This window comes from Solanum stenotomum, chromosome 5, assembly GCF_019186545.1.
Source record: "Solanum stenotomum isolate F172 chromosome 5, ASM1918654v1, whole genome shotgun sequence".
In the NCBI taxonomy this organism is placed as follows: Eukaryota; Viridiplantae; Streptophyta; class Magnoliopsida; order Solanales; family Solanaceae; genus Solanum; species Solanum stenotomum.
In genome coordinates, this window is record NC_064286.1 from 6,324,739 (window position 1) to 6,347,839 (window position 23,101).

The following is a 23,101-nucleotide window of genomic DNA, read 5'->3' on the forward strand; positions in this document are numbered from 1 at the left end:
TAAAACTAAATAAGTATATTTTGTAAGGTCGGTCAAAGATACTATTAAAACATAAATATTGTAATTAATTATGGGAATCTGATTTTTGACTCTCTATAATAAGATGGCATGATGCTTGATGATGATAATTTTATTTTTATTTTCTCTTAATATAGTGTGGAAGGAATTGATGGAAAAAAAATATATCTCACTAACATGTTGTTAAGTATAATTAAGTATGTTTTGGCCAACCGACAACAAGCAAATCTAGTGTTTTTTTAATTAGTGAATGATTGCATTTTTGTATGAATGAGATCTTGCTTAAATATCTGACTGCACAAATATCATTAAAATATCATCTGGTAAAACATACACTAACTAATCCATATGATCAAACAAAATCTTAGATTTATTGTGTAAAATATTTATTAATTGGACTACAATATATTTGAAATATAATATTTGGAAATCGTGTCAAGTCAGAAATAAGTTTGATGATATTTCAAAATATAAATATAACTCCGAACTATCGAAAATAGTAAAGGGATGAGTTTTTTTAGTTTTAACTAAAATATTTGATAGATGCACATGATTATGACACGTGTCTATTTGTTAGTGTGAAGGATATAAATGCTCCACTTTTTATACGGCAAGAGCTATGGTGTCTCAATAGTATAACGAAGAGTATTAATATATCATTTCAATAATTTGGGGATATATTTAACCCATTCACGTCCAAATACTATAATATAAGCAAAATAAAATAACAATAATAATCGTTTAGTCAATATAATTTCAGAAGTTAAATTTGTGGAAAATGGTGTGAAGGCAGATCCTTACACTTAAAACTATTTTTAATAGCGAGACATATTGAAAACACCTTTGAACTTAACGTAAGTTATTAGTTTCGTTCTTGAACTATATATTGACAGTTTTAATAATACTCTTCTACTTGACTAACTGAATTTAGATACACCCTTAATCTACTACATGTCATAACTAGTGGTCTCAAACTATTTTCTGAGCATGAAATTTTAATAAAAAGTCGAGAGAGGCATTGAAAACACTCCTAAACTTGACTAAATTTAGAGATATATTTCACTCATATTGTAAACGGAAAAGGGCCAAAAATACCCCTGAAGTACAGGAAAAGGTCTAAATATACCCTACATCCATCTTTTGGGTTAAAAATACCCTTCTACTCATCTTTTTGGTCTAAAACTACCCTTCCATCCACCTTTTTACTCACTCACTTATACCCTTACAACTAACAACCCTCTCTCTTTTTTTAAAATACTTATTACGTGTCATTTTCTTATTGAATGAAACAAAAATCCACCTCTATTAATTTTTTCCCATAATTTATCCAAATCAAAACAATATATCTTTTCAAGATCCAAAAAATATATTTTTTTAAATCTAGTAATTTCTATTTTCTATAGTTCCAAAAATAATAATTGTTTTAGATAATTAAAATATTTTTAAAAATACTAGTCATGCCACATAATAAGTATTTTTTTTTTAAAAAGAGAGAGAGTTGTTAGTTGCAAGGTTATAAGTGAGCAAAAAGGTGGATGGGGTAATTTTAGACCAAAAAGATGAATAGAAGGGTATTTTGTAGACCAAAAGATGGATTGAGGGTATTTTTAGACCTTTTTCTATATTTCAGGGGTATTTTTGACCCTTTTCCGTATTGTAAATTTGAGGTTGTATTTAAGTTCAATTGGTCAAATTAATAAGTATTTTTAAGATTGTCAAAAATTTAGAAATAAAACTAATAATTCACATCAATTCTACAAATATTTCTTTTTTAATATATAGGCATTCGGTTCAAGTAAAATATTTTAAGTTTTTATTTAATTTCTTGTTTGTTTGATTATGGATTGCCTTGGATTCTATTTGCATAATGGAAATGGCAGCTCTTTTCAGTGTAGGATTGGACAAGTTAGCTTGGATTTTTTTTCACCTACTCTACAAAAAGTGATGGGGCGTCCACCAACCATACGTCAACAACTTTGTCCATTCTTTGTACACACTACTATCACAATCTATCAAAAGATTTGTTCTTTAGTCTCGTTTAACATATTCTTTCGTTTTCATTTTAATTTATTTGTCTTGCTTTTTTTTTTTTATAAAATAAAATAAATATTTTTGATATAATACATAAATATATTCTTTAATTTCATTTCATTTAACATCTCTATATTCTAACTTGGGAGTCGAGTGATTAGGTTGGAAGTCAGGTCGTGATTAGAGCTTAGGAGTTAGGTCCCAACTTGAAATTGAGATTCGAGGTCCAAATTAGATCTCGGGTTAGAGTCAGGAGTTGGGTCTTAAGTTGTGGTCAGGATTTGGGTCCTAGTTGAGGTCACGAGTCAGGTCCCCGCTCGAGATCGAAAATTAGGTCCCGAGTTGAGATAGAAAGTTTTTCAATCAAGATTGAGGTCGTAGTCGAGAGTTGAGTTTCGAGTCGGGATTGTAGTTGGGAGTGGGTCCTTACAGGTTAGGGCGGGGGTCGAAAGTCGGGTCTCAAGTTAGGACTCGTTTGAGGGTGGTGAGGTTTAAGTAGGGGTGTGCATCGGTCGGTTCGGTTTATCGATTTTCAGTTTTTAAATATGCTAAATCAATAACCAAATCAAAAGGTTTTTTTTTTATCGATTTTGGTCATTAATGACTCGATTTTCTATTTAACCAATTAGAAAATGCTCATAAAACAACTAGATGACTTCTCTAACAAAATTTGACCGACAAGACAAGACAATAATGCAACTCTCCAAATACTCATAAAATAGAAACAATAATAATTAACATGAAAAGAACTATACAAGTGTAACAGAAAGAGAAAATAAGAGAAATGTGATTATTATTTTAGGTTTTGACGTTTTGTATAATGTGAAGTGTGAATTGAAGGCTTAAGGCAAAAACAGTAACTAGTAAGATATTGAGATTAATATTTATGTATAAGTAAAAGAAGTAAATTACTGGAGTATAATCTTATTGAGTTATTATTTTACCCAATAACTCAATATTAAAAATCAATATTGAATCGATAACCCGATATTTTTTTTAAAAAAAAATTGTTAACCCAATTGATGCATTTTTTTATATATTCGTAAAATGCGTAAATTGCATTAAATTATTCCCATAAATAAAAAAGAAACTTGTTCATAAATTCAAACTTATTGTGCAAATTGAGGAAGCAAAAATGTGTGAGTTCAAGATTAATACTTATAGTTGAAACATGTCAAGATGATGGGCTTCCTAATCGCTCAAAAAAAAGATTATAAATTAGAATTAAACAACATATTTCCTTATTAAGCCTTTGTAAACTACTTCTTTCTTTTTTTTGACAAATAATTAAAGATGATTGACTTGACTAGTTTTGTTATTGTCCTTCTTTGCACATATCTTCTTAATTTGATCAATTATAGTATAGTCCTTTTTGGCGCATATCTTATTTCCAAGCTACTTCATTTTTCATTCGTCGGTAAGTCGAATCGAGAAATCAATCGACTCCCTCCTAGTCCAAAACAATGGCCTATTGTAGGCAACCTTTTTCAGTTAGGGCAATTACCTCATCGAGACATGGCGTCTTTCTGCGAAAAATATGGCCCATTGGTCTATCTCCGACTAGGTAATGTTGATACAATAAATTCACAAATGACCACATTTTAGTCCTTGTAATTAATAAAGGATAGTCATTGTTTTTGAGTTTCAAATTTACAAGGGAAACTTCAAGTATACTTGACTTGGAGATTCACTTATGGATGTTGCAACTCGATGAACAATTACTATTTTACAAAAAAATGATCGAAAAGTGATAAGTGATAAGTGAACGTTATTTCTCAGATAAAGTTCAATGCTATACAAATTCGGTCAAACTCAGTAAATTTTACCTAAGTACTTTATCCATGTTAAGAAAAAATCATTATCTATGTACACACATTAAATTTTAAACCGAGTTATTAGCACTAGAATTTATCGTTCTAACATTTTGAACCCATAAAGTTGATATCGTGACTCCGCCTTTTGTTTTCTCTTAAAAGGTAATGTTGATGCTATCACCACCAATGATCCAGAAATCATAAGAGAAATACTTGTACAACAAGATGATGTTTTTGCATCTAGGCCAAGAACTCTTGCTGCCATTCATCTAGCTTATGGTTGTGGGGATGTGGCATTGGCTCCTTTAGGTCCAAAATGGAAAAGAATGAGAAGAATATGTATGGAACATTTATTGACAACTAAAAGACTTGAATCATTTGCAAAACATAGGGCAGATGAAGCCCAAAGTCTAGTTAAAGATATTTGGACCAAAGCCCAAAAAGGACAAATAGTGAATTTGAGGGAAGTTTTGGGTGGATTTTCAATGAATAATGTGACTAGAATGTTGTTAGGTAAACAATATTTTGGGGCAGAATCAGCAGGTCCACAAGAAGCAATGGAATTTATGCATGTAACACATGAGTTATTTTGGTTACTTGGAGTGATATATTTGGGTGACTATTTACCTTTTTGGAGGTGGATTGATCCTTATGGTTGTGAGAAAAAAATGAGGGATGTTGAAAAAAGGATTGATGATTTTCATATGAGAATAATTGAAGAACATAGAAAGAAGAAAGGTAATAAAAATAATAATAATAATAATATTGATGATGATGAAATGGACTTTGTGGATGTTTTATTGTCTCTACCAGGAGAAGATGAAGGAGATGGCAATGGAAAACAAAATATGGATGATGTAGAGATTAAAGCTCTAATTCAGGTCTAATTTTTTTTTATATATACCAACTTTCAACCTATTTAATATGTCAATGCATTTATCTCAAACTACTTATATATATATCCAATATATATGCATTTGGTAAGCAACAACTACCCACCCATGGGATTTCTAAGCTTGATTAACAGAGCTTGTGGTGGAGTGATAAGTACTTCTTCATCCCTAACTAGAGGTTTTGGGTTCGAGTTTTGCTGGATACAAAGTCGTCTTTGTTAAGGAGCGTTACCCCACAATGTGAGACTTTCCGGCAAGAATCAAAATTTTGTTGGACTCTAATGGGGTATCGAACACCAGTTGAGAAAAGAAAGAGAAGAAGAAATTCCTACAATGTGGGACTTTCGGGCGCGAACTCAAATTTTGTTGGACTCTAATGAGGGTATGGGACACCCGTAGAAAAAAAAAAGAAATAAATTCATAAGCTTGATTGATACTTAAAGCATAAAATTTCAGTTATATATACTGATAGAGTAAAAAAAAAATACATTATTAGTCCAATTTAATCGGTACTACCATGTTATTACTCTATTAAATTATTATATGAGACTTAATATAGAGAGTTACATGTCAACTTGATAGTGTAGACATTTTTAGACTATTCATGCACAAAAACTCAACTCTAATACAATCAATTTCCTTGCAACTTTTATATTAGAGAATTTATATATATATATATATGTACAGTATATTTTAACGTGTATTAACAAGATGCCTATTTTATTGTCAGCTTATTACTAATCACAATATATATTTGCTACATCAATAGTATCAAAAAAAGCCAAAAATGGTTCTTTTTTCTGCTGTGACTTATTTCTTTTCTTTAATTAAATTATAGGATATGATAGCTGCAGCCACAGACACTTCTGCTGTGACCAACGAATGGGCAATGGCTGAGGTAATCAGACATCCACATGTCCTCAAAAAGATCCAAGAAGAACTCGATATAGTTGTCGGGTCGGGTCGGATGGTAACCGAATCTGACTTGATCCATCTCAAGTACCTCCGTTGTGTAGTACGTGAAACATTCCGAATGCACCCCGCGGGTCCATTCCTAATCCCACATGAATCAATTCGCGATACTAAGATCAACGGCTATTACATCCCGGCCAAGACACGCGTGTTCATCAACACACATGGTCTTGGCCGGAACACAAAGATTTGGGACAACATAGATGAGTTTAGGCCAGAGAGACATTTACCACCAAATGATGATGAAAAAAACTTGATCATGACTACTACTAGTAGTAGTAGTAGTAGAGTTGAGATTAGTCATGGTCCAGATTTCAAGATTTTGCCATTTAGTGCTGGAAAAAGGAAGTGTCCTGGTGCACCATTGGGTGTGAAATTGGTGCTTATGGCATTGGCTAGGTTGTTTCATTGCTATGATTGGAGTCCACCAAATGGAGTAAAGCATCAAGATATTGACACAAATGAAGTTTATGGAATGACTATGCCTAAAGCTAAGCCATTGATGGCTATTGCTAAACCTAGACTGCCTGCTCACTTGTACCAATAATTAGTTACTAGTACTCAAATCAAAGGGAATTGGTCTTTAATGGATTTCGTAACGAATCAAATAAAGAGAAATTTCTATTTGTACCTCGTAAAAAAAAGCTCTCACCTCCTGTAATAGTATACTTCAACATTTTTCTCACCTGTGGCAATCCACACAGCAGACTTAAGTCTGTCTGATTACATAGTAGTCTTATTTGTGCAAATATGAAATTTTAAACATCCTTACGTTAGACCGCTGGTATGATTTTACATAAGGAAGCAAGTCAAGCGGCTTCATTGTTTCAGTGATGTCGGATACAAGTAACTTCTCTTTTTCTGCCAACGAAAGGAAATAATTGAACGTGTCGATAGTGCGAATTACTGAAGCAATATATGCAACAGGCTCTTGACCTAATCGTGGTGACAAATCAAGGTCACCTGCTGAACTAGTTTCTTCACTTTCAAAACATCTCCGGTCAGGTGGATAGTAGTCCTTGCAGCCATTACTCAAATGATGTAGGTTGTGATCTTCCCGCTTCAAAAGAATCGCGAGGACTCGAACAAGGTGAGGTAGGCACAGTGGATCATATATCACATCTGCACCCAAACTTTAAAGAGGAAAGTCAAAAGCCGGTTCTAATGAAGGCAACGTGATACTAAGGCTTGAAACTCAATCGAGGATATTTAAAATTATTTAACACCACAACCCTTTTGGGACGATACTCAAATTTACTATAAAATAGGACAGCCCAATGTACTAAAGCTCTCTCTATGCAAGAGGTCTGGGGAAGGACTGGACCATAAAGGTCTATTGTATGACAGCCTTACTCTGCATTTCTACAAGAGATTGTTTTCACAGCTTGAACCCATGACCTCTTAGTCACATTACAACAACTTTACCAGCCACGCCAAAGCTCACTGTCAATACTCAAATTTACTATAATAGACCAAATACTGCAGCATTGGTCATTTAGTCTCTTAACTTGAATGGCCTATAAAATATATCTGTTTTTTATTTATTGTTCTCCACAAGATTTCTAACAGTTAAAACTGCAAGTCCATTCCTCAAAGATTAAAGTATTACAGTAAAGGAAAGTAGTACCTGTGGTACTAAAAATAACAAAAGCAAACTTAAGAGGAACTACTCACACTATATCTGGCATGAATTCACGTAGCTCATTTTCTGCAGCAGACTCCCATGGCAAATACAAGCACTGCAACTGAATCCAAAAAGATATGTCTTAACTGCAACTTATGCCAACTCTATGAGACATTTTAGATACATATTTTATTTTTGAAAAGATAAAGTACTTCACTGGTAAAAACAGTATGAAGAAGGTACCAAAATGTTTACAAGTGCTTAAACAACTACATTTCAGACACATAAATGGCTCAACTTGTGAAACTCACTAACATCATGTTTATGCTAATGACCTCTGTTGCATTAAAAGGAACTCCGGTTTCCAATGACTGACTTAAACGAAAATTTTGTTTGCCTCAAAAAACATGGCATATACCGAAAAAACAATCCCTAATAGGATTAAGGCATAGATATATATACGAAAGATGTCCTCATCTCACAGTGACTCGGTTTTCAGGAACCACAATAAGATGTTGGAAATTTTACTTTCACCTTCCAAGTAACTCGTACCACTTTCAGATACATCATGTAAACATCCTACAATGGCAGTCAATTGCATTCACTGTGAACGGAAGCCAGCCGTTAAAGATCAAAAACTAGAAGAAAGTTTCCATGGACTACACTAGCAGCAACAGGAACCGATCATGGAGGCAATCTTCATAGGTTCTGAAAAATATAAAATAGTCCATCGACTTTCTTTTAATTTTAGAAGGTTTAAATTCAACAAGTGTCTTGAGACAATTTCTTTCATGTGCTGTGTGTTGGGAAATAATAATCACACAAGAATAATATCCACCTTAATACTAGAGACGAGCAATACGATATCACTATAGTGGGAAATTTAACACACTTAATAGTCTCAAAAGACTGCAACAAAAAGAAACAACCTTCTTTTATTTTAGCCACCTCACTATAACACAGCTCACACTGTCTATTTTTCTTCACATAATATTTTATATCATTGTCTGTGAACTACTCTCAACTCTCTCTGTATTTCTCTCTTTGAAATGATGTATCAAAGAATGAAATGGAAGGATTCTATTTAATGTAAAAGCTACTGTCCCTTTCAACCAATCAGAATTGCTTATTTGCAACTTGTTTGGCAACCAAAATAGTAGGCACCCAGAATGTCTCTTTCTCCAATCATTACTCTCTCTTTTAAAAAAACTTTTCTTGTATTTTCATGTGAACCCCACACCGTGTCAGTGGCGGAGCCAGGATTTTCGCCAAGGGTGTTCATACTTTAGAACAAGTAAAAAAATAAACCCTGCTAGTCAGATTATAAAGATTGGCTTCAAAATAGTCATACCTCAATATCAAATTAATCAACTATCCAAAATGAAAATTCTTAAAACATAAACTTACAAAATATCAATGAATAAACTAAGGAAGATGAAGTAGGACAAATATATTGACAGATAGTTTCAAATACACCAAAATATGTAAATTGTAAAGTGGTAACTACAATTGCACTCGACGACACTTCATCTCTTGAAATGTTTTCATAATACACTCATTAGAAACATCTTTAAATACTTTTTTCTCTACATAAGGCACTATGCAACCATCTAAGAATTCATCATCCATTCGATTTTGCAAGTCATTCTTGATAATCTTCATTGCCAAAAAAGTTCTTTCAACTGTAGCAGTGGCAACAGGTAGAAGCAAAGCAAACTTCACTAAAAGAAATACGAGAGAATAGGTTAAATGCTTCTTTGTCTCAATCAACTTTCTTGAAAGTTCTCCAAGTCCACCCAAATTGGAGAACCTTTCATCAATATCACGAACATCAATAATGTAATTAACAAGTTGATTCTCAAGAGCTCTCATGTTGGACCCATCAAAATCATCAAGATATAATTCAGCCATTCTCATTATCTTCTTTATGTCAAAACTAGAAAATGAATCAATTGGATTCAAGCAAGATACTCCATTAAGCAAATCACTTGTCACCTCATTGAAACGATCATTAAGTTCTTGTAGTTGTCAATCAATGATTTTATAAAACACATCCACACGATAATGATGCAAAGTAGTACAAATAACTACTTTACGTCGTGATCTCCCAGAATTAGCATATGGATCATCAAAATTGGGTAATGAAATGCCATGCTTGATACAAAATGCTTCTACCTTTTCTTTAAGTGAATCCCATCCAATATTTTTTTAAAGAGAAGATCCCATTCATTATCTCTTAAAGCTTGCAACCTTCTCTTTGCTACCTTTACAAAAATCATGGCATTTGCAATGTCTTGCTCCTTTTTCTGTAATGAAACATTAAGACCATTTGTGATTCCTAAAACATCTGTCATCAAATGCAACAAGAAAATAGTCTCAAACGTTTGACAACTTCTGAGAAATCTCGATGTGCTTGCTCTTTCTTCCAAAGTACTTGCATTTTCAACAAGAGTAGATATCAAGTACATCAACAATAGAGTCAAAACTACTAATAAAGTTTCCAAATGACTTGTAGTGAGATCCCCAACGAGTATCACCGGCTTTAACAAGACCAAGTTCTTGATTCAACCCTCTACCCGTTTCTAGTTCACCCATATCCAATGCCATTTGGAGATGCTTTTTTTGAGATTCTAAAAAATTATCCACACGTTTAAAAGAAGCTCCCAACACATTCAAAATATTTGAAATTAATAATACAAGTTCACCTACTTGAACACACTTTTTAGAAACCACAACAAGAGTCAATTGAAATTGATGAGCAAAACAATGAACAGAATAAGCCGATCTACTTTCTTGTCTAATCAACGTTTTAAGACCACCTAGCTCACCTTCCATATTACTTGCCCCATCGTAACATTGCCCACGTACATTAGATAAAGTCAAAGAATGGTGAGCAAGTACATCTACAATTGCTTTCTTTAGAGATAAAGCACTAGCATCTTTAATGTGAACAAGTCCAATAAATGCCTCAATCACAAACCCCATTTTGTCAACATATTTTAGACAAATAGCCATTTGCTCTTTGCGTGACACGTCTCTAGATTCATCAACCAATAAAGCAAAGTAGTCACTATTTATATCCTCTATTATAGCCTTAACTGTTTCAATCTTACACTAAGTCACAATATCTTTTTGGATGTCATGAGAAGTCATTTTATTATTTTTTGGAGCTTTTTCTAACACAAAAGGTTTAATTGCATCACATCTAGCAGCTAACCAAGAAAGAACTTCAAGAAAATTACCCTTGTTCAATGACGATTCACTCTCGTCATGACCACGAAATGCAAAACCTTGATCCAAGAGAAGTCTTACCACATCGATTGAAGCGTTAACCGAATCCGATATTCATGCTTACTTTTATCATCCAACTTGTAAAATGCGGCTTGAATGGATTGTTGTTCTCGCATAAGATCTTCACACTTTCTTTTGGATTGATTATGAACACTATTTGGTGGACCAATATGTGTAGCAAAGCTATCCTTTCTATGCCAATTTGTAAATCCCTTAGTCGAAAATACATTACCACCACCTTGATTAATGTTTTCTCCTTGAAACAAATAACAAGGTAAACAATAAGCAGCATCCGCACTAATACTGTATTCCAACCAATCACGATATTCATCAAACCACGTATAAACAAAACGACGTGGTGTTCCAAAAAAATTAGTTTGAGGAAACTGATGATTTTGAGGTTAACAAGGACCTTTAATGATATATGCCCTCCTTATCTCATCACGAAAGTTTGAATGATAATTTAAAATTGGAGTTCTTTCAGCCGGATCAACCTTTAAATCATTTACATCAAATTCTTGTCTTTGGGAAGAGTGAGATGATATTTCTATTTGGTTGACATTTTCATCTCGGCGTAGTTTATTTTGATTTTGAGGCGCCAAACTTGTTTTGGGTACTCTAAAAAAATATTTCTCCAAACTCATTGAACACCAAACTGAAATAGTAGTCAAGTTCAAGTATACCAAACTTATTAAAAATCATCCACAATACACCAAATAGTTGATCGATAATCAAATAAATAAAGTAGCTTTTCACATAAAAATTAAGATATTCAAGTCTTTCAACACATGATTAGAAAAAACTAAACTAAAGGAAAAAAAGAATTAAGAAATACCTTTTCACACTTCAATGGTGGTTGAGGAAGATATATACAATGATTAAAGCTTCCAATTTCTTAAAACTTGCAAATATGTATGAAAATTGAGAAGAGAGAAAGGTAAAGAGTAAAGTTGTAAAGAGTTTTTGGGAGAAGGAGAAGTCAAAAAAACTAAAAGGAAAAGACAACTATGAATCTATTCTTTTTTTAAATTAAGAAAAGTCAAAAATTGACCTTTTGTTTCCTTTTGTTTTTCTTAACTTAAAAAAGGTAACTTTTGTACTTTTTCTTAAGAGAAAAACGGAACAAATATTAAATAAATGAAATGTTCAAGCCTGGGATCGAACCCAGGCTGAGTTTTGCCTTTTCTAAGAGAACAAACGAAATAGTGAAAAAATTTAAAGAAAACGCCAACACTTGGGCTCGAACTCGGAACACTGAGGCATTTTTGCACAACCTTAACCGCTGAGCTGTCAACCTTTATTGTGTCAAGGTTGTTCAACAGTTAATATATATCCAAAAAACTCGATATTTAGTATATATACCCGTAAAAAATTTCCGACGAAGGTTGTTCATCTGACCACCCTCGCCATGTCATAGCTCCGCCCCTGCACCGTGTTTGCTTTGACAATAAGAACACCACACGGTGTTCTCTCTAACAATAAGACCAAATTCTTCATCCAACCCAACTATTTATACAAATGTTCTTTTTAGATAATTACTCCATCTAGGAAGTCTACAATTATAACTTATATAGTTAGAAAATGCTACACTTGACCTTCATTGGTTGTGTGAGGGTTTCCAAAGGGGTTTATAATGTCTAGGCTACTCCATCCATTGCCTTAAGGTTTTGGGTTGGATGCTCAGATTCCTTCACATGGTATCAGAGCTAAAACTTTATGAGCCCATTTACACAACCTCCTTCTCTCTTCATGTTTTATCACTCTAGGTGGTGTCAAGGTCGGCAAAGGGGTTTTACATGGTATCAGAGCCAAACTTTGTCAGACGTTTTCATAGCCTCATCTCTCTTTTTTATCACTCTAGGCTTCTCTCTCTCAACCAATCCATGGGGTTGCTTTGGCTACTCTCTCTCTCAATTCACATCGAGCCACCGGCGTTACTCCAGGTCCACTCATTAGCATATTGAGCCTAATCTATCTTCCTCTACTCCAAGATTACTTCTGTTGGGCCTTCTCTCTCTCTCTACTTATAAAGAAAATAAATTAAAAATCAAATGCATGTGTAAACCCTTGAAGGAGGTTACACATGTTGGGAAGTGTTAGAGAGTGCTATACTTGTCCCTTATTGGTTGTGTAAAGGTTTCCAAAAGAATTTATATTTCCTACACCACTCCATCCATTGCCTTAAGGTTTAGGTTAGATGCTCAACTTCATCCACAAATGTATTTGCAACTATGATGGAAATAAAGAAAGCCAGTAACAGTCAGCACTTTGAGTTCAGAGTTCATAAACTTCCTGGCCGCACTCTGGATTTCTTTGTTCTTCATCTTCCTCTTTTTTTTGTATATATACTTTGTGCGGCATGCAGTAGTGGATAAGCAGAATAATAATTAAGATTTTCATCCCCTAGAACATCAATTCAACTTAAATGGTAAATGATTCCCAAAACTACTTGGACTTCCATGATTGGATATCAACCGTTTGCTTGGCGAAAATATCCAAAGGTGCAATATAATGGTCAACGAAGGTGGAATGAAGACCATGGGAGATTAGAGTAGGTACAAAACTAGTTAATCCTTAGTGGGTGGAGACGTGGAGTTACATAGTACCTGTATTGGTGGGAGCCTGCAAGTAATGATCAAATAGATGATACGTTTGCAAACTAACCCGCAAACCATCGTTATAAAAATTATTGTAAAACAATGCTTTGAGAAACCAAAAACATAATGCCTTGGACTGTTGAAGAAATTGAGTCTGTAGCATTATAGAGCATCTATACGCATACATTACGCTCAACTGTAAAATTAATATGATTTTACTGTTCAATAATCAGGCCGGCAGGTGCTTCCTCAACACTTCTTTTGGTTATAGATTATAAAGCAAGTACACAAATCTCTACCAGTTCTACCCAAGCAGGCTTGCATGAAGCCTATGATTGTCAAACTAGCCAACTTTCATAAATACAGAATAGTACGGGAAGAAGTTAAGAATAGTAAGATCAAAAAAGACACATAAATAAGCAAAATTATGACCACTAACCGTGTTGTTTTTTTGTGTATGTCCTAACATATCAGTGCCCAGCTGATTTAAGTCCAAGTTGAGCTTCATGTTTGCTAAAGTTGATAAGTCACCATCTGTAAGTATTACCTGCATCATTATATGGAGAAGACTCTAAATTAACCATTACCCTTTTGGTAATTCCAAGTTGAGCTTCATGTTTTTGCTTTGATTACTGCTATGATTTTCTTGAGCTGAGGGTCTTTCAGAAACAACATCTCCACCTCGTAGAGGTAGTGATAAGGCCTGCTTACACTCTACCCTTCCTAGACTCCATTTTGTGGGATTTCACTAGGTATATGTTGATGTAACATAGAACCAAAATGTTGAAAGTTAATCCAATTAAGAGGCTTGTTGCATCATCAAAATTGAGATGCAACAATACTAGATTTTAGAGCAATTTCTGACAAAATAAGTGAACATTTTAAGAATGTGATCAGCGCCTCATAAAGTAATTTTAATTAATAACGATTTATGCTACATATCAGCATAAATAGTATTCTATCAACTACTACTTCCTTTATCCAAGGAAATGGGGAGATCGATTATGATGTAACACATCATATTGATGCGGTCTTGTGTGATAAAAAGGTACTACCAAAACTTAAAGGTAAGTTCTACAAAGCGGTAGTTAGACCGACTTTGTTGTATGGGGTGGAGTGTTTGGCAGTCAAGAACTCTTATATTCAGAAATGCAAGTTGTCGAATGAGGATGCTGAGATGGATGTGTGGGCATACCGAAGATATAAGATTAAGAATGATGATTTTTGGAACAAGGTGGAAGTGACCTCCGTGGTGGACAGGAGGAGGGAGGCGAGGTTGAGATGGTTTGAACATGTAGAGAAGAGAGCAAATGTCCCAATGTGGAAGTGTGAGAGGTTGGATATGGTGGGAACGAAAAGAGGTAGAGATAGGTAAAAGAAGTATTGGGAGAAGTGATTAAACAGGACATGCTTACCGAGGACATAACCTTAGATAAGAGGGTATGGAGGTCGTAAATTAGGGTAGAATAACGTTAGTAGGTAATTGAGCGTTGTCTTACTTTTCGATGGGAGTATGCTTAATGGTAGTCTAGAGCGTCATGTATGTCGTAGTATTAGCCTTATTTATGCAATTTCTTTGTCTTTGGTATATGTTATCATATGACATTGTTATTGTTCCTTTTCTATATGTTTTGTGTTGTTTCCTATATAGTTGTCATGTTTTCTTCATTGTTGTATTTCCTCGCTCATGACTATTTTTATTTGATGCACTTGAGCCGAAGGTCTTTCGAAAATAGTCTGTCTACCTCCACAAGATAGGGGTAAGGTCTACGTACACTCTACCCTCCTTAGACCTCACTTGTGGGACAAATTAGACTCTACCCTCCTTAGACCCCACTTGTGAGAATATACTATTATGTTGTTGTATTATTCATAAGAACACTAGTATGTTTAACACTAGGAATACTATTAACCGAAGCTTCTAAAATGTTTGTTGTTTCAGTAACTAAAATAAGGATGGCCACTATATCTATCCTAGGATGTAAATACCGTTTAATAAATTACTAGACTAAGCAAAAAATGCCACCACTTGGAATGCATTAGTTCTTATTTTATGATGGCAAAACTATGTTATGGAAAAATAAGACTAAATGTTCATGATTGCAAGAGAGCTTCTCTTTCACTTTTAGCAATTGGGTGACAAGAGCATGGGTTGCTTGATCCAAATTGTAGTTGAGGAAATTGATAGATCACATCTAGTCATTATCAATTACATGCTTCACGACCTAAAGAAAACCATATGTCCAGTCAATCACCCCAGCCACTTTCAATAGAAGACGAGGAAGCATATTGAATAGAGAAGACGAAGTCAATTGTAGCCTCAAATACAATTAGTGGAAGAGAGAAATGATTCCCAAAATTGTTCCGTGAGGACCCTTCTTCTTCAGGAACATACAAAATTATGATCCCATCTACAAACGGAAACACACACATAGTGAAGCTCAAAATGAGCAAGAGATAGATGTGTGATGCATTTGAGAAAAAAACAAGAGGCAGAATTTGCAGAAAAAAGACAGAATGGAAAAGGAAACTTGCCTTGGAGCAATTTGTCTGAGCTAGACAGACACCAACCAATCCAACACCCGAACCAACCTGTTTTGTTAATAGATTAAATACAAGAAATAGCAACTCTGTTATTATATTAATCAAGCTGACTACACACGTAAAAGAGCATTGCCAACTGACAGACAAAAAAGGATGAAGAGCAACAACGCTCAACCTTGGAAAAATCCACAAAGATGTAACAAGATTAGACATTTCAATTTTCCCTAAGAAACATTGTAGAGGAACAATTTGATAAACTAAGACAAACAGATGAATGCTTCTACAAGCTATCTCACCTCAAGACAAGATTTGTCCGAGAACACTTCTGGAAAAGAAAGTATGAACTCTGAAAGGAACAGACCTGATGGCCAGATTGAGCACCTGCTTCAACCAAGAAATACAGAGGACAAACTGGATCAGCCGTTACACTAAGAATAGAATGTTTGCACCAAATTATAAAACAACAAAGAAGCAAATCTTTCACAATATCAGGCAGTTATTGTAAAGCCTCGAAAGTAAACAATCAATTATTTTGGGCTAATTAAATGCCTAACGATGTGATTAAAGTGACTCTGAGGAGTATTCGCGCCCACACGAGAATGGTGGGGTCATTGGAATATGTGACATATTTATGGTACAAGTTAGAAGTGGGTGTAGCAGTTAAATGGCCAAAGGGAGTTAAAAAATAGATTTGGAATCTTGATCCAACTCCCAGGCATCCTCATGTTGTCCCGTGTGTCACAAGCGGTGAGCCTGGGAGTAAGGGAATGAAGCTGGGAAGAAGGGGTTGGGAAGTATATCATTGCCCACGTGAGAAGTCTTGGACACTCAAACTCTTTCTCGCATTTAGCTCATGCCGCGAGCAAGGGACCCATAGCCCTGGCCAGACCTCTCTACTATAAGCACTTTTAACTTTCCAAATAGGCTACTGGTAGATATCAACGTAAAGCGTAAGCATACAGGATTGAAAGTTGAAGTCCATCGTGGAAGACCACGATTCAAATCCCATCAAAGGGAAAACGAAAAATATAAAACTTCAGTGACTTCTTTCAATTGAGTTTACTTTGGTGGACGGAGTTATTCTATACATGTGGGAGGTAGCAGGTACCAAGTGGATTAGTGGAGGTGAGTGAGAATTGACCCAGACACCACCTTAACAAAAAAAAGCAAGGAAGAGCTTAGACATATAGATTGTCAACCAGCTTGCTACTTTGCATAATAAGTTACCCCAGAAAGCTTGTTAGTCATTCCCAGCTGCAATAAGAGAATCTCTATAAGAAAAGTTATAAAGCATCCAAAGATTTAAAATTTCTGAAACGTGCTCATGGAAGTATCTTTCAACCAAATTCAAAACCTAGGGCTGCATATCCTTGAAAAAAGTCAACTCCCGTCAAAAAGAAAAAGAAATGGGACAGTACATACCCTGTATCACCTTCAAGCATGTTAAGTGAACATTGCAACATGACTTCCAATTTCCTAAATATTTGACAACTCGAGGCTTGTGAACAATCTGTGTACACCAAAAATTAGATACAGAATGTTACTAAAAGTAGCTAAACATCATTCTATAAAAAGGAACGAAAAGAAAAAACTCCTCACCCTTGGGAAATAGAAACGAAAATCTTCTTAACATTCTTGTGCTTCCTTTTGCCAATTCATCATCCTTGCAACAAAAAGGAGGCCAATTTCACAATGGTTACATGGTGATGCTAAAATCCTAATCATTATTGATAGCAATTTTTAAAAATATTTACCTTCACAGAAGCCAGACAATAAATATACTTTTCATATAATTCATCCAAAACAACGTCCCCATTTGACTCGATTTCAACAATGAGTTTCTTTAAGAATCTTTTCAAATAAGGCAAACTACACTTCACATCCTGCAGCATTAGTAAGAGCATTGAAAATCAAACAAAACTACCCCAAGAGATAATTCTATTCAGGAAAGAAAATCTTTTAACTAGACAGTTAGAGGTTTAATGAACTTACGGATTTGTTGATACATACGTTCCATATGAAACTTTGCACTCTTTCCGTAATGGAACCACCTCCAAAATCCCTAGTGTAATTCACATATTGTTCAGTCAAACGAAACAATTAAGAGTGCAATTGCAATTCTACTATATTCGGTGTAAGTTAACATGAGCAGGGGTTGAAACTAGTAACCTGGCAAATGAGACAACAAAATCAGGGGGTTCACAGGCGAGGAAAGCAGAGACTAAATGCAAGCAAGGAGTAGAAGATTCTTGTAGCTCTTCTTCTTTCTCCATCACTACTCTGTAATTTCTTACAATGCACGGTGTGTCCCCGAGAAACCTAATTAATAAAAAAAATTAATTGAAGTGATAAAACTAACATGTTTCTGGAAAAGTAACCAAAATAACAACCAAAAAAAAAGGAAAGGGCCCAGTAACGATTATCAATTCTTTAAAGTGATGTATCAGCAAAGAGTTAATGAAGTGCTGCGTATAGCGAATTTTGTCGTTACTGGCAGCTACTATTTATAAATTGTTTCTTTCAATCACGAATTAAGGAAAAGGAAATTAACCTTACAATCAATCAATGGACTTGCCATTTGTATTTTCTATCTCTTATTTACCAAGCAATAAGCATAAATCTTACTAGAAAATTTCCAATAATGCTTTACTAAAGAGTTCAGAAGAAAATGCTGAAATTAACATCGAAAAGTTCATGACACTAGTTGCTGAAGTAGACTCCCAGATGAAAAATCTGCCTGCTACAGCACTGGTGAATATACAGATCATTTTCTCTTGGTTTATATGCTTTTGTTCCTCATAATATACCTTTTTTATGATTGTTATAGGTTACTTCATTGAAAATGAAGTAACAAGAAAGTGCTATAAAGGTATATACAGAGGGAGCAGAACATCAATGCTGTAAGTGTAAAGATCCCAATAAATCTATCATGGCATCTATATCATTTGCAATAGCTGTGTCACACCAAAAAAAAGGTAGTAAAGTGATGCATCTGTACTTAATGATAATTACAGATTCTGTTTTGCTTTTGAAAGCGCTTGCATTGCTTTCTCATCTTATACTGATGTTTATTATTTTCTACACAAGGTTGTAGCTCAACAAGGTAGCAAACTTGCTGACTGTTTCAATCGCATGAATAAATGTGAAGCAATCCAGAAGGTCCACTAAGATTTCGACAAACAGGGCGCCATCGCTTCCATTCTTTGAAGCAAGCATGAAACCACTACTTCCTTTCCACCATCAAATCTAACTGCTTAGGTGATCATCTCCAACACCAAACTGGAATTAAATTTTTAAGATGGTTAAAATCTTAGAAGTATGGGGTCAAGTGTTGGCCTGTCAAGAACATGTGAAGATGAAGATAGCAAAGATGAGGATGCTCAGATGGATGTGTGGAGATCCTAGGAGAGATACGATTAGGACGAAGTTATACACGACAAGATAGGAGTGGCTTCCGTGGCGTACAAGATGAGGGAAGTGGTGTTGATATGATTCGAACATGTGAAGAGAAGGTGCACAGATGCGTCAATAACAAGGTGTGAGAGGTTGGTTGTGGCAAGAGTTTGGAGAGGTAGAGGTAGGCCAAAAAGAACTTGGGGAGGTGATTAGACATGACATGGCACAACTCCAGCTTATTGAGGAATAAGCCTAGATAGAAAAATTTGGAGGTCATTAATTAGGATAGAAAGTTAGAGGTAGCCGAGTATTTTCACACTTTATGTGGGAGAGGTAGAGGTATAGTCTCCTCCTCTTCCCCTCATTAGTGATAGTGTAATACTATTTAGAAATCGCAGAGTCTCTTATTGCTCGGATGGTAAACACCCCTCACTTCCAACCCTAAGGTTGTGGTTCGAGTCACCAAGGGACCAAAAAGGTAGGAACTCCTAGGGAGGGATAAAAAAAAAAAAGAAAAAAAAAGTATTACTACTTGTTGTTGCATTTGCTTTGTACCTTGCTATTTTGTTGTCTTTTTTGTGCAGTTTTGCTATACTTGTTCAAAAACTTACATTTTGAATCGAGGTCAATCCAAAACAATCGCTCTACTCCACAAAGGTAGATCTAAGGTCTGCATACATCCTACTTTTCACAGATCCCACTTGTGCGATTACACTAGTATGTTGTTGTTAACATCTTAAAAGACGAATTGATAATCTAATATCCTCATGTCACCGTTTGTAAATCCAACTTCGACACAACGCAATATGGAGGTGTAATTAATAGCAGGGTATATGCACAATCAACATCCCGAACTTGGATTTCTTCAACAATGGAGCAACATCACCTATGTTTGCCCAATGTGAGAGCTCCAACAAAATAATCCCTATGTTATGCTTCTCAACATTAACCTGAAAGTATGGTGGTTCAAGATAGTTAGATTATTTGACAAAATAAAGTGGAAGGAGATGCAAAGTGTATTTCTAAACCAAAACTCGTTGTTAGGCGTGAACTATCAGTGTCTCTGACATGATATTGTAGACAATATTTATGAATGATAGGAACACGGTATTGGGTAACAAAGTTTTATGGAAGTGAAGTCTATGGAAGGCCTTAGGCTATTTAAAATTTTGGCATATTCAAGGTGATCCCGTAGTGAACTCGGGTATCAATGGGATTTTTTGGTAGTGTTGGAAGTATTGCTCATGTTTGAGTGAGTAATTTCCAAATGAGGATAGATGGGGAAATTGATGTTGCAAGCTAACTTCAAACTCAATGTCTGAAGTTTCATATTGTGGAAGACTGAAGTTTAGACACATATGGCTGAAGTTCAGTCCGTTCTAGGTCAACCTAGTTAATCACCGAAGATCCTATTAATTGTCAATAATTTAAGAGCTTTTACAGTCGATGCCAACTAAAGAGGTAGGCATACCTGTATAACGTTTTCGGTTTTTCCACTATCTGATTATATTAGTGCAGATGGTCACATCTGTGCTTAAAGCATGCACAGGCACAACTTAATCTTGACATTGCACTTTTAAATTTATAATTTGAGCAAGCAACATCACAAATCTAAATTGAACGACTTAAATTTGCAATGGATAGGAATTATGATGAGATATCCAAGGGAATCTACAACTTGTTGTAGATGGAACTCAGAAAGGATGATCGAGAAGAAGAGAATTAAGATATAAAGAATGTTGGCAACTACCAAGTGGGAACAAACTGTGCTTTCATTAGTGTTCTGCTAATGTTATCCAAAGAGACATACGTATTTCCCTAAAGGAAATCAGTCATAAATGGACTCTTGACTACATTTCTCAACAAATGTGGTGAAGAAAACAAAATAGATAAACAACCTAGAGTCTTCAAATAGACAGTACTCAAATGATAGACTGATTCATCATCTCAACTATTTCGTCATCAAAAAATATCCACATGATTCAAATCAACACAATATATACATTACAAGCTAGGGCAGAGGTAGAGTATTATTTGCGGCTTCAGCCAAACCAAGAAGTTTTTGCTTAGGCCCTGTATTTATAATAAAAATTCACCGAGTACCTACAATTTTTAAACTTTGAATCCAGCAACTAAGACGAGCTATGGGTTTGGTAGTAAGTTCAAAAGTCATAAACTTCAAATCATGATTCTGTCTCTTATTACATGCTTAAATCAGTCACAAGATGCTTTAAATGAAAAAAAAAAAAACTTCGGCTAAACAGGAACCTGAACTCAGGAAGTGACCTAGACTGATCGAAACCCCCCAGAACTAGCAAAACAGAGCTGCTGGACCTTGTGTTTAGCCAATGGCGTCAGCGAGTTAAACGCTGGGATTCTGTTGGTGAAGAAATGATGATTTTGGACTGTTTTAGTGTACCGTGGTCATGCTTTTTGGATTTAACGGTGTATGGAGGTGCTCGCCAGATTTCATGGAGTTTGACGGTGGTTTTACAGCAGCGATGGTCGGCGGAGGTGGCGGACGGCGGCTTGGCAGACGGTCCTTTTTATACCTACCAAAATGCTAGGTTTTTAAATTGTTTCCATCTTATACTCGGGGAAAATAACAGAAATGGTCCCCATATGTTTGAAGGTAGTTCAAAGTAGTTCCTCAAGTATTAATTACTGAACAATTTTGATTTTTAAAGTTTGTCAAACTTAGCTAACGTTTGGCCATAGATTTCCAAATATTCTTGGCAAATATTATTTGGGTGAAATTTCACCATGTGTTTGGCCATGGTATTTGGGAAACATATTTCACCTTTTTAGAAAAATATGATTTATACTCATAAGTTTTAAAAACTATCAAAACTAACCATAAGTTTGTATTACAAGTCAATTGGATCTTTGTTGCAATAAATAACAAGTAGTATCCATGACACTGGAGTAATGTGGTAGTTTGGAGTGAGTGCAACAAGCATCATTTCATACATTGTGAAGTAGACAAAACACGTGACTTTGTTACTCTGAGCCGATTATTCATCATTTTCATCAACAACCATATCATCACTTTCATATTCATCGAATATTTCATCACTATTTTGGTGTTCACGTAAAAAATTATGTAATACAATGCAAACAACTACTATAGAGGGTGTTTTTGTAAAAGATAAAAGTTTGGTGTACAATTTCAATTTTTAAAAGATTCTAAATAATGAGATTTGGCCCAAATACTAGAAAAATCTAGTACTCCCTTCGTTTAAAAAAAATGGTCTAGTTTGACTTGACACGAAGTTTAAGAAAATTAAAAAAACTTTTGAATCTTGTGGTCCTAATTTAAAGTTTTGTAAAATGTACAAAATTGTCATTTAATCTTGTGGTCTTAAACATGTCACATGAAAAGCTGAAATTAAAATGTTACCAAAAAAAAGAGGTCATTCTTTTTAAAACTGACCAAAAAGGAAAGGAGGTCATTTTTTTTTAAACGGAGGGAGTATTTGGGTATTTGCCAAAAAAAATTGTCAAATAATGGCAAATTGTATGGACAAACACTATTTGCCAAATTTCCCCCAAATATTATTTGAGAAATCTATGGCCAAGCGGGTCTTGCCATCATTTATTTAGCAATTTATATTCGTTAAATTTGATGAAAACAATAGAGAAAAAAAAATTTAATCATAAACATCAAGATAGTCTAGTCAAATCCTGAACCATTTATCCAGGTTAGGTTTTTAAATTGTTTTTATACTTGTACTTAGAGAAAATAACAAAAATATTCCCCTTATGTTTAAAAGCAATTAAAAGCAGTGCCCTTAAATATGTACAAAACAATTTTGATCAATTAAATTTGTTAAAAAATATTATTTTTAGTCTTTATCAAATATTTAACAGTTTATGCTCGTTAAATATGATGAAAACAATTGAGATAAAAAGATTTAATCA

The 23,101-nt window shown here is 34.6% G+C and overlaps 2 protein-coding genes across 3 annotated transcripts; one reads left to right on the top strand and one right to left on the bottom strand.

Annotated features, from left to right (window-relative positions):
• Positions 1 to 3,326: 3,326 nt before the first annotated feature.
• Positions 3,327 to 6,323, top strand: LOC125865613 (cytochrome P450 703A2). The gene is made up of 3 exons (XM_049545814.1): positions 3,327 to 3,613; positions 4,026 to 4,744; positions 5,595 to 6,323. Exons 1-3 carry the CDS (start codon positions 3,343 to 3,345, stop codon positions 6,273 to 6,275), a joined length of 1,671 nt encoding a protein of 556 aa, XP_049401771.1. The 5' UTR covers positions 3,327 to 3,342; the 3' UTR covers positions 6,276 to 6,323.
• Positions 6,324 to 6,329: 6 nt separating this feature from the next.
• Positions 6,330 to 21,731, bottom strand: LOC125865614 (uncharacterized). 2 transcript variants are annotated; one of them, XM_049545815.1, is made up of 11 exons: positions 21,449 to 21,731; positions 17,954 to 18,103; positions 17,777 to 17,846; positions 17,539 to 17,667; positions 17,384 to 17,447; positions 17,207 to 17,294; positions 16,081 to 16,165; positions 15,776 to 15,832; positions 13,680 to 13,787; positions 7,403 to 7,473; positions 6,330 to 6,861 (listed from the first exon to the last, which is right to left on the bottom strand). In XM_049545815.1, the coding sequence occupies exons 2-11, from the start codon at positions 18,055 to 18,057 to the stop codon at positions 6,465 to 6,467; spliced, it is 1,173 nt and encodes a 390-aa protein (XP_049401772.1). In that variant the 5' UTR covers positions 18,058 to 18,103; positions 21,449 to 21,731; the 3' UTR covers positions 6,330 to 6,464. The 2 variants fall into 2 exon arrangements, with proteins under 2 accessions (XP_049401772.1, XP_049401773.1); XM_049545816.1 differs by lacking the exon at positions 13,680 to 13,787.
• Positions 21,732 to 23,101: the final 1,370 nt, after the last annotated feature.

Excerpts from the sequence above, each read along its gene's own strand:
- LOC125865614 (XM_049545815.1), bottom strand. The coding sequence starts at position 18,057 with ATGGAGAAAGAAGAAGAGCTACAAGAATCTTCTACTCCTTGCTTGCAT. Across the intron at positions 15,833-16,080 it reads CGGACAAATCTTGTCTTGAG|GTTGGTTCGGGTGTTGGATT; the intron begins GTGAGATAGCTT and ends TTAACAAAACAG. Across the intron at positions 7,474-13,679 it reads ATACACAAAAAAACAACACG|TTGCAGTGCTTGTATTTGCC; the intron begins GTTAGTGGTCAT and ends TTTTGGATTCAG.
- LOC125865613 (XM_049545814.1), top strand. The coding sequence starts at position 3,343 with ATGATTGACTTGACTAGTTTTGTTATTGTCCTTCTTTGCACATATCTT. Across the intron at positions 3,614-4,025 it reads ATTGGTCTATCTCCGACTAG|GTAATGTTGATGCTATCACC; the intron begins GTAATGTTGATA and ends TTCTCTTAAAAG. Across the intron at positions 4,745-5,594 it reads AGATTAAAGCTCTAATTCAG|GATATGATAGCTGCAGCCAC; the intron begins GTCTAATTTTTT and ends ATTAAATTATAG.